Source organism: Mirounga leonina, unplaced genomic scaffold (assembly GCF_011800145.1).
Source record: "Mirounga leonina isolate KUSES-001 unplaced genomic scaffold, KU_Mleo_1.0 Mir_173, whole genome shotgun sequence".
Lineage (NCBI taxonomy): Eukaryota > Metazoa > Chordata > Mammalia > Carnivora > Phocidae > Mirounga > Mirounga leonina.
In genome coordinates this window covers 451,897-463,208 of record NW_023270447.1, presented here as the reverse complement: position 1 = coordinate 463,208, position 11,312 = coordinate 451,897, and the positions used below count along the sequence as shown (strand labels likewise).

Sequence of the window (11,312 nt, the reverse complement as noted above, 5' to 3'; positions counted from 1 at the left end):
GAGGGAGAAGCAGACTCCCCACTGAGCAGAGAGCCCAATGCCCAGCTTGATCCCAGGACCCTGAGATCATGACCTGAGCCAAAGGCAGATGCTTAACCGAATGAGCCACTCAGGTGACCCTTCGTTCAGGTCTTTAGGCTTGCTGTAATTATACCTACACTTCAGGCAGAGACAGCCAGAAAAATAGAAGTCACAAGAAAAGAAAAATCAGATCCAAAGGCCCATAGAGTGGCAAAGGCAAACGGAGGAAGGACCATGCTGCTGCTATGGGTATTTCCCTCCTGTTTAAGAAAAACTGGAACCAGCTCTCAGATAAATGGCATAAACAACAACAGCAAGCTAAGACTGATGAAAAAATATAACATCCTGGCTATTTTTATTACTCAGTGTTTCTGGGGCAGTTGGCTTACCTCTTCTCTGTGTCACCCTGCTCCCTAATACCTGCTCTTCACCGCACCCACCATGATGTGGCTACAATTAGGCCACAGAGCCAGGACAGAGAGATCCCTAGCTCCAGCACCAAATGGTCAGTGGGGATGTCAACAGCAAATAAAAAACAATTTTTAGATTTTATTTAATTTGTATTTAAACTTAAATAACCACATACGACTAGTGGCTATCCTACTGGATAGTGCAGTTCTAGAATCTTCAAGACTCCAAACCCTTGGGGGTCTTGGCAATCCCTCCTCACACGCAGCCCCCTCCCACCCCAGAAGCCACAAGGCGGAGAGTTTTGAAGGACCTCTTTGGGTTAGCCCGGCCTGCACCAGGGAGACGTTCGCCCGGACTGCGGACAGCACGGCGGGACCGGCAGGCGTCTCCTCGCTCTTCCGGCCTCGGCCGCCAGGGGCCGCTGCGCGCGTCTGTGCCCGCCCGCCCCGCCGAGCGCACTGCGCGGCGCCCGGAGCTGTCCGGGAGGAGGCGGCGGGGGCTGGCGGAGCGGGGACGGCCCCCGGCGACAGGGAGGCGGCGGCGGCTGCGCGCTCCCTGGCCTGCCGGCGGGAGCCTCAGAAACACCCCGGCTGAGCCTTGCAGAGCTGGCCGGGCGGGCCAGGAGTTCCCCGTGCCCAGGGCGGGGTCGGGCAAGACCGTGATGCCAGTTTGGCCGAAGCCCCGCCGCCTCGGGGACCCGGCGGCAACTTGGTGAGGGACACGGGGCTCCTGACTTGACAGCACCCGAGCCGGCTGCTCCCTCCTGAAGTCCGCCTTTCGGAGTCTTGGTGCGGGACTCAGAGGTAAGTGGGCACCGCCGTGGGGCGGGTAGATCCTGCGGCTGGGGGCTCAGAAATTTGGAGCAATGAGTGGGCGCCGAAGGGGGCCGGGAGAAGGCAGGGAAACTTAAAGCTTCTCGCGGTCCACATCCTCAACTCCACGCTGGTATGCCGTCTGCTAACTCAGCTTCCCCATACCTTGCATCTAGGTTTGGGGAAAATCGGCTGGTAAACTGAGGCAGGAGTGTGGAACCCCAGAACAAACCCCAGAAGCTTCCTTTTCCCCTTCTCCCTGAGGGAGGGAATAGAATGCCTGAGGACTCAGCCCAAAAGCACACCCCCCATTTTTTGGGTCTTGGGGTTCATGGGAGAGCTGGGTTGGCGGGTGTGGCAGCTCAGAGGGAAAAGGGATGAGGACTGCCTGAGAGAAGACAGAGCTGTATTTGAAATGATCGAAATGAAGGTTCCTGAAGGGGACAGGGAGAGGAGATACCTACTCAGAAAAGAGATACATCTACAAGGCTGGGAAGCTCTTGCCCGTGGAACACTCCCATCTGTGCGGTATTGGCACCACTTCCTGCGTCTGTCTGCCTAGTCCTCTCTGGGCCCCACCATCCTACCTGCTTCATGCTTCAGCTCTACCTCCCTTTGGAGGCTGAGGGAAGAGAGGTCGTCGGGAGAAATGGAGAAGCTGTTGGGCTGGAGCCCCTGAGGCTAGGGACCGGGAGGCGCCCCATTCTAGCCCTCCGGACTGGAAATGGGGGTGAGGGTGGCAGAATGGAGCCAGCTCTGCTCCAGTCCGGGACCCAGGTGCAGTGGGGGTAGGAGGTGGAGGCAAAAGGATTCAAGACCTCAGGGTCCTTTCCAGGGGCCTCTTGGAGCGCATTTTGTCAGATCCTGCTCAGGAATCCTTCCCTGGCCTTCAGCTCCCTCCCAAGGCCAGAACCCTGATAGCGTGGATTACTAGACACGTCCCCACTATCGGCCCTGCTTCACTCCTGGGACAGAGGAACCCTCAGGCTACTCTTCCCGGGCTAGCTGCCCTGTGTGTTCGCAGAGTCTGCAAGGCAGAGGACAGCCTCCGCCCCCCACCCTGCACCTTGAAGAACAGCTTCAGAATTGGGCTCTACTCCATTGTACCTTTTGTCCTCACCCAGGCTCTCCCTCGCTTCTGCAGGGCCATGGACTCCCTCTGTCCCTGGCAACCCCCCAAGAATCTTTCCTACTTGTCTAGGTGGGGTGAATCTGAGGCCTGTGGATGAACAGACAGAAGCTGAAAGATCCCCAAAAAGGTGAGTGAGGAGAAAGCTGAAGGGGTGACAGTTGAGGGCGGGTGGTGGTGACAGAGATTAAGCACCCTATCCAAGGCCCCGGCATTTGGTTTGGTCTCTGGTGTTCCCAGGACTGCTGACGCCTGAGGGACTCCAGCGATGTCCCAAGGGGCCAGTCGTGCAGCCGAGGGGAGGTGGTCCAGACTCCTGGTATGCCTGGGCAGCCCCCTGCTGCTCTCTGCCTCTTCTTCCTTGGAATCCCCTCTGTTTCTAGCTCGTCCTCTGAGATAGATGGGAGGCCTGACCCATCAAGGATAGAGGAAGAGAACCAAGGAGAAGCCAAAGTAGTGGGGTAGGAATAGGACAGGCTTCTGGGCTTTGGGCTCTGCCACCCACGTGCTCCCTGGCCTGGGGCAGTCATTTGACTTCTATTAGCCCTGGTGTCGTTTCTTCTTTTCTAAATTTAAATTTGTTAAAATTGAATTGCTATTACATTCCTATAGTTCAGTTCAACCCTCCTCCCCCCAGTAAAAAGCAACAGGGAGAAAGATTAAGTCTCCCTTCTACCCCCATCTCTGAGTGAACCGGTTCCCCTTCTTGGTGGCAATCAATGTTACTAGGTTTTCTTTGGTACGTTTTCCAGAGCTAGCTTATGCATATTTAAGCAACATATATAATCCCTCCCTTTTACGCATTTTCTACACACCATCCTGCACTTTGTGTTTGTTTGTTTGTTTTCCCTTTAATGGTGGCTTATCGTTAGAGATCTTTGCACGCCTCAGTACGTAAAGCATTTCCTCCTTCTATTTTACAGCGGCCTGGATGTAACTGCATTTGCACAGATGCTCCACGGATGTATTTAGCCAGTCCTTTATTGGTGCTTGTTTAAGTTGTTGCCAGGCTTTTTGAGGATCAGTTTGCTCATCTGTGGGTACAAATAATCCCACTTTGTAGGACAGTTATGAGGGCCGCAAGAGCATGTATGTGACGTGCCTGGGTCAAGTGCTCAACAAATGGGGGTCAACAATATTGTTCCTCCCATGGCACAGCCCTCCAAGGGACCATGTTGGGTTCATCCTTCAAGACTCTCTTAGGGGGCGCCTGGGTGGCTCAGTCATTAAGCAGCTGCCTTTGGCTCAGGTCATGATCCCAGGGTCCTGGGATCGAGCCCCGCATCGGGCTCCCTGCTCCGCGGTAAGCCTGCTTCTCCCTCTCCCACTCCCCCTGCTTGTGTTCCCTCTCTCACTGTCTCTCTCTCTGTGTCAAATAAATAAATAAAATCTTAAAAAAAAAAAAAAAAGACCCTCTTAAATGGCATCTCCCCTACAAAGCTGTCTGTGGCTTTCCCGACCAGGCAGTCTCCCTGCTCCCTTTCCTACCACGGCACTCACCACTTTGTATGGTGAGCTTGTGCCAGGCGGAGAGCCCCTAGGGATGAGGTGTGCATCCTGCCCACCTCTGGGCCTCCCAGAGCGCATGGTGCTGGGGCCGGGTGCTGGGGAGCTCCTGCTCAGCCTTGAGCTGGCTGTGTGCTTCTCTCGACAGGATGCGTGAGAGGACCTCTCAGAACTGGAGTACGGGCCACTGGCTGCTGGTACTTTCCCTGGCCTGCCTGTGGACCCGCCTTGCCTCAGCTGCCTTGCAGCCAACTCCCACAGGTTTGGGCGAGGAGGCAGAGCCTGGGGGAGGGTTTCCCGGGATGCCGGCAGAGCTGGGCACCGCCCCACCCCATTTCACAGCAGGCAGATCTCCAAGGCCAGGTAAGATGCAGATTCTAGGGGTTCTGGCTCCTTCTCTGTTTTTCACCCAGGAAAATCTGCCCCACTCTGCGATCCCAGCCCAGAGAAAGTGTGGGCAGACCTGTGGCTCACCTTTCCTTCTAGGCCAGAAGGTGTTCTGCAGGGAGAGAGGCCCTGGGGTGGAGGCTTAAGTGTAGCCTCCTGGCCTAATTCTGTGGTTTTCCTTCTGGGATGGCTAAAGCCTGTGTAAGCGGATGATCCTCCCCACGCAATGTAAGCCCCCAGGGCCCTTGCCCTCACCCGGAAGAGGCCAGAGGAAGTGGGGCCTGGTGGGGAATTCCACCTTTTTTCTGCCCAAGGGCCAGGCTCTGCCAAAGAGGGATGAGCGTGGCCTAACTGGGGCAGAAGGAAGGAGAGGGCGCAGGAGGATTTCGTTTCCTCCTCCTCCCCTGCAGTTGGCCATCCTTTGAACACCCCGCCCCTTGGCTGGGAGGAGGGCCCAAGAACAAGCAGGGCAGGTGGGAGGGGAGCAGGGCTGCCAGGCAGTGTGGGCTGGGCCCCTGACCTTGTCTGGTCGCTCCAGTCCTGGTGAAACAGGGCACCTGCGAGGTGATTGCTGCTCATCGCTGCTGCAACCGGAACCGCATCGAGGAGCGCTCCCAGACTGTCCAGTGCTCTTGCTTTTCTGGCCAGGTGGCCGGCACCACGCGGACAAAGCCTTCCTGCGTGGACGGTGAGTGAGAGGCCGGGCCCCGGCGGGGAGGGCCCAATCACAGAGATAAGAAGGTCTGTCCAGGCCGCACCATCTGCTTGGGATGCAATTTCATACCAGCCCAGGGCTTTCGGGATCAGTCTCAAATGATGGGTAACCTCTGGGGGGAGGAGGGCAGATGGGGACCATCCCCGCTTCATAGATAAGGAGAGGTCCTGATCTGCGCCTGCCCTCCCTCTTATCCACACTCCCTGCCTAGCACTAGACATTCTGTCACTTGAATCTTCTCTCCCAAACATGGCGTCAGACGTTGACCTCTTCACCTCCTGCTCTTCCACCGGCCTCTTACATGCACCCCCCTCTCATTCTTCGGTGGCCTTCACATGGACACACATATGTCACTCACACCCACCTCTCTCTCACGATCCCACCCGTGCTCGTGAGCTCACACTCACGTGGCAGGACTATAAACGTGCCCACTTGTGCTCACGTGCATGCCTGCTTTGCACTCCTGGCCTGGGGTGCGCACTTGCTCACATACACCAGGTGGGAATGTTGAAGATCGTACCCCTCTGCTGACCGGAGGGCTCCTTTGAGAACTTGCCCTGCCTTCTCTCCGTGCTGTCTTTGGTGACGTGTAGGGATCAGTGGGATCGAATGTGATATGGTGTGTGCCCCAGCCTCAGCCCGAGACTGCCTTTCTGGGCAGCCAGGAGTCAGGGAAGACAGGGGAATGCAGGACCCAAAGCCAGTGGTGTGCAAACTCGCCCTTCATTCTCCATGGACTTCCTGCCCTTGACTGCACTCTGTCCTCGAGGACGGCTTAGAGCTGCCCTCACTGCCCCCTGCTCCCACAGCCTCCATTGTCCTGCAGAAGTGGTGGTGTCAGATGGAGCCCTGCCTGCCGGGGGAGGAGTGCAAAGTGCTCCCGGATCTGTCAGGATGGAGCTGCAGCAGCGGGCACAAAGTCAAAACCACCAAGGTATCCGGGGATGGCCATTCCATCCCACCCTACTCTTCCCCCTTCACATGGGGTGGGACAGAGGGGGGTGCAGGAGCCGGGGGGTCTAGGAGATCCATGTCCCAAGGTGAGATCCATGACTATGTGGGCACATGCCTGGTTGGACAGTCCCTCTGGACTGTCTCCACTCTGGGGACTGGAGTTAGGGCCTCAGGATTTGAAATCTGATGCGTCCTGGGCTAATCCCTGATGCTCCATATGCCTTGGTTTCCTCTTCTCCCTAGGGTAAGTTTGTCTCCCAGAAAATGCCAGGTCCATAAGAACAAGGTAGAGAATTAGGAAATGGTCCAGATAATTTGGAGGGGCGTCTGTGAGGGGGGGTGGGGGGGGAGCCACTCCGCCCACCCACCCCTGCCTCAGACCCCGCCCCAACCCCCAGGATTAACTCCCTACAGCGCACACCCATCTTCCACTCACTTTATTATCTTATTTCGACGGCACCCAAGAGGATTATTACTTTCGTGGTTCGCTGCCTGCTCCAGGGAATAAGGGGTAATTAAAATTTTATCAAACTCGTTAGCAATTCCATGGGTGCCATAGCTAATCAGTGGCATGGTTCTGCCATCACCCTTTGAACAGAGGAGTGACACTTGGGGCAAGGCAGAACTCTGCCTCCTGCCCTCCCTTTCCACCACCATACAGAGCAAACAAGCAGACACGTAAACAGAGAAGAGAAGGCAGCCTTCAGGGCTCTGAAGAGAGCCACATATTTGGAGAGCACAGAACAGAAGGAGCTACAGCAAGAAAAAGTGGCGAGCTTCCTATCTGCAAGCAGGCAAGGGAGACAGCCATTCTGAGTGTGGTTAAGACCAGAAGACAGACCCACCACAGGGCTTGTGACATTTGTCACTGTTTTATAGGTTTGGGTTGGTCGCCCATAGATCGCTGTGCTTGCAGTTTGGGTCACCACTCTGAGGCAAGCAGTGGTGAGGTGTGCTGATTTATGTTTGTGTAGGCCAAGCCAGCCAGGCTCTCCCAGTCTGCACTGCTTTAGGGCTAAGGGATCAGCATCAATGACCTTCATATGACCTATATCTCCTGGGGAGTCTTGGGCATTCCCTTCTCCAGCCTTCCCCCATTGCCTGCTCTCTAGGTCACACGATAGTTCTTGGGGTCACGGCCTAGACAGGACAGCTTGACCGAGCCATGGACTGAAGAATGGTATTGTTATCAGCCAACAAAAGTGGAGATTCACTTACCTGGACACACGCCCAGTGCCAAGTGCAGAATCACTCTTTCCAGGGGCATTTCAATTGAGTTGCTCAGCAGATAAGGACAGATCTCCGGCCACATACCTAGTGTTGTGCTGGGTTCTCTTGGGGGACCCAGAAGAAGGTCAAGATACAATTCCTGCCCTTGAAGAATGTCCAGTCAAGTTGGAGAGTTGTTGAAAGACAATTGAGCTAATTGACATTAAAGGTATGGGACTGTGTACAGCTTCTGGACCATATGCTGTGGGCATGTTGGGGGTACGAGGGTGAGACTCCCACAGCCCTTCAGCCACCCCCTCACCACAAGGCACGAAGACAAGACGTCACATTCACCACCCACCACCTCCCTCCCTCATGTCAGTCCGAACACCCAGCAAGCTGCCAACATGCCGAAGGAAAACCTCTCCTCCCTGAGAGACCAGCTGTATCTCTGGTTTGCTTGGGACTGGGTTGACTTGGGGAAGGAAAGCCAACGTGAAGCTAGACAACTTTCCAGCAAAGCTCTGCAGAGGTGTGGCCTAGTTTGGGCTATTCATTGGGAATGGGATGGACAGGACCTTAAAATCACCCCCATCCAAGGACCTCAGGTTTTTGTTTATTTGCTTATTTTAACAGATGAGGAAGCTGAGTCCCAAAGAGGTAAGATGACTTGCCCCAGATCTTCCAGTTTGGGCTTCCAAATCTCTAAGGCCTTTGGCTTAACCTGGATATGGGATTCAACTTGGGCCTTCCATATTATTTGTAGCTCAAGAACAGGAACCTACAAAGGACTGGCAGGATAGCAGCAACATTTTTCTTGGGAGACTGTAGAACAGGTCCCTGTTACCTGAAGTAATCCAGAATACTTATATGCCAGCATGTGGGACCACTGGATCTCTACTCTGCCCTCAGCCCCCCAAATTACTACCAGGCCCCATGACAGCCAGAGATCACTCACCCCAGTTACACCCGGGGCGCTCTGAGCTGGCAGCTCCATTGTGTCTAGTCTGACACATCTCTTCCCGAGTGCTTAAGCTGAATGGAACTCTCAGAAGCTCTGGCTCCAGGAGAGGCTCTGGGTGGACTCCAGGGCTGGTCACAGTCCTCTCCCTTCCAAGGCCCTGCTGGGTAGTAGGGGAGGCCTTGCAGGGCTGGATGGAGCCTCTGTCCAGGATTGAGGGTTGGCAGAGTCAGACCGACACAGGCTTCAGGGACTCAGAGACAGGGACTAGTTGGATATCTCATCAGTAAAAGAATTATAGGCTCAGTGACTGCTAGGATCAGCTGGGATCAGCTGGGATCACCAGAATCACAGGGTGTGTGTGGAGGGTGTGGAGCCTGAAGGGAGGGGTATCAGTATAGACCACCAGGACAATGCTGAATTCTGACACACACACCCCCACCCCCATGATTGGCTGAGGCTGAATCTCAGCCCCTCCCTGCTTCTTTCTCTTCTTCCCCAAGCAGCAGAACCAAGACTGTTCATTCACCCCACTCGAAGGTTTTTCTTCTTGTTTTTGTTTAGTTCTGGTTTGGGTAATGGGGGAGAAAATGATGCCAGCTTCTCACTCGATTGTAAATATCAGAACTCTGCCAACTTTGAATCTCTGCACATAGTGGGGTCAGGGAGTGCGGTAGTAAAGGAGTAGGTCAGAAGTTGTCATCTCTTTCTCTTCCTTTAAGACTGCAGAATGGACAAAGGGGTTTGGCAAACTTTCTGGAAAGGGCCAGGTAGCAATTATTTTAGGCTTTACAGGCCATATACAGTCTCTGACATGTTTTTCTTTGTTGTTGTGTTTTGTTTTATTTTGTTTTTTTAAAAAGCCTTTTAAAAATGTAACAACCATTCTTAGCTCCAGGGCTGTACAAAACCAGACCCCAGGCTGTTTTTGGAAGGTTGCCAGTCCCAGTGAACCTTTGAAGGCAGGCCTTCTATGCAGGTTGGGGCTGCCTCCCAGCCTCCCAGCCTCCCAGACTCCTGGCCTGCCTTCGGTGCAGTGGGAACCTGAGTGTGAGGGCTGGGTTGGGTTTTGTTTTCCTTCTAATGCTCCTTGAGAGATTGGTGAGTGAATTATTTAGGCTACAAATGAGGCAGCTTTAGCAGAGTCAGACAATAAAGGCCTGCTCTCCTGGAGGCCAGGATGTGGGCTTCTCCACTCCCTCCCCATCCCTTGAGACTGTGTCCAAGAAAGCGGGGGAGGGTGCCAGCCCCCTGCCCATCTGCTGCATCCACGAGCCGCTGGGCTATGAGCTGGGGGAGCCTGAGAGAGTGGGGATGATGCTGTATAAATTCCCCCCACGGCCCCCACCTCAGCTGCCAACCACCACCAGCCCCTGCCTCAGCCAGAGTCCTGGTTCCTTGATCCTCCCTGAGGTCTCTCACCTCTGCTTGCAGAGAAAGCCTCTTTCCTCTGGCACATGCTGGAATTTGCTTCCATTTCCTCATGACCTACTCATACATTTATTTGGTGGGCTTTGAGAGGTGTCCTTTATGTGGCCAGGAGAGCTCCATACAACACAGGAGGGACTGGTGGAGAAGAGAAAGCCTCCTACCTCCAACTGTAGCTCCCTAGGGTCCTGTTTCCAACGAGTCAATATTTGTGCCCATTTTGTAGCTACTTCAATGGCCGTTTAGGAACGCAAGTTAATTTTCCTGGAGCATAGGAGTCCTGGAGTCATTTGTCAGTGGGCTGGGTTCTCAGATTCTCTCAGGTTAGCTGGTATCTCCACCCCCTCAGCTGTGAAGGTTGCCAAGTACCAGAGATCATGTGGTTAATTTCTGTGACCTCCTGGCAGTTTCATTAAGGTCTGTGAGTGACACTGTAATTAATGGCCCCTGACAGCTGCCTCAAGTTGAGGCTGCAGCTTCTTAAAATCTCAAGCTTAGAGCTAGAAGAGATTTTAGAGATCAGTTAGCCAACTCTCTCATTTGACAGATGAGGAAAGGGAAGCTCAGAGAGGTTAGGTGATTGGCTCAAAGTCACACAGCAAGGTGGTGGTATGTCCTACCTAGTGATCCAGATGAGTGTTCTTTGCTGTACATTGCCTCTGTACTCCAATACAGATGAGGAACCTGAATGAAACCAGGATTTTTAGCAAGGATGGATGTGAAAGAGTCTCATTCTAAAATCTCCAAACCCCGTGGGTGCAAGGGGACAGAATGAAGAAGAATGGGAAGCATTTAGGGATATATATGCAGAAAGAGAAAAATAAAGACAAAAAGGAGGGATTGAGAAAACTCGTTCAGAAGAACATCAAAATACCAAAGCACAACACAAAATAATTAGAAGAAAACTGATGCCACACCCAAAACAGTGGATTTTTGTCCTTTCTGCAGGAGATAAAACGGAGCCCCTATCAACGTTTGGAAGACCTGTGAAGCCAGTTTTGATGGCTTCTGTCTTCTTTAGATTCTAGTGTGGGGGTCGGCAAACTAAGGCCCATGGGCTGAATCTGGCCCACTGACTGTTTTTGCAAATAAAGTTTTATTGGAACATAATTGTACTCATTGGCTTGTTATTGTCTAGGACTACTTCCCTGCTGGGACAGCAGTTGAGTCACTGTAAAGAGACCATAAGGCCCAGAAGGCCTAAAATATTTACTATCAGACCGTTTCTAGAAAACTTTTGCCAATCCCTGCCCTCATGTTTAAATTGAACCTTTCTCAGTATGTGCCTACAATCTGGAAAATGATGACTCGACGCTGTATTTCTGGGTTTGGAATTTCTTGGAGGCCGTGCCTGTGTTGGGGAACTAACAACCAAAGGAATGAAGACATAAAGACTAGGAGGCCAAGAGAAAGACTTGAAGCAGATAAATGCTTCCTTAATACGTTATCGCACCCCAGATCAGCTCAGTTTATTTTTTCCAAGTTCATGTGACTTCTACTTTTAAACTCAAGGAAAGTAACTGCGTGTGCACCTCTGAGTAAAGATGTGACTGTACATACACGCTGCTGGTGTTTCTGGGCATCTGTGGATTTGAGTATCTCCACGCCCACAAACAAGGCTAATATTCACAATATAGAAATGCCAGATTAGCACAGAGACTGACTAATCAAGACAGAGGCCAGCATGGATGTCAGACCAGGGCGCACTGGCTACCCGGGGCTCAGCGCACGAGGTCACGTTCCCACTCCATCTACTGTGACTGAGATGGGACTTCAGAA

General features: G+C 53.2%; 1 protein-coding gene across 1 annotated transcript; it reads left to right on the top strand.

The window, feature by feature from the left end:
- Positions 1–952: 952 nt before the first annotated feature.
- Positions 953–10,005, top strand: TAFA3 (TAFA chemokine like family member 3). Its single transcript, XM_035017742.1, has 6 exons — positions 953–1,235; positions 2,446–2,503; positions 4,028–4,140; positions 4,805–4,954; positions 5,791–5,915; positions 7,048–10,005. Exons 3-6 carry the CDS (start codon positions 4,029–4,031, stop codon positions 7,057–7,059), a joined length of 399 nt encoding a protein of 132 aa, XP_034873633.1. The 5' UTR covers positions 953–1,235; positions 2,446–2,503; position 4,028; the 3' UTR covers positions 7,060–10,005.
- The last annotated feature ends 1,307 nt before the right edge of the window (positions 10,006–11,312 follow it).

What these genes read in the sequence shown, in the direction of transcription:
- TAFA3 (XM_035017742.1), top strand. Translation starts at nt 4,029, where the DNA reads ATGCGTGAGAGGACCTCTCAGAACTGGAGTACGGGCCACTGGCTGCTG. An exon ending in CTTGCAGCCAACTCCCACAG is followed by an intron (nt 4,141 to 4,804) that starts GTTTGGGCGAGG and finishes TGGTCGCTCCAG; the next exon opens with TCCTGGTGAAACAGGGCACC. An exon ending in AAAGCCTTCCTGCGTGGACG is followed by an intron (nt 4,955 to 5,790) that starts GTGAGTGAGAGG and finishes CTGCTCCCACAG; the next exon opens with CCTCCATTGTCCTGCAGAAG.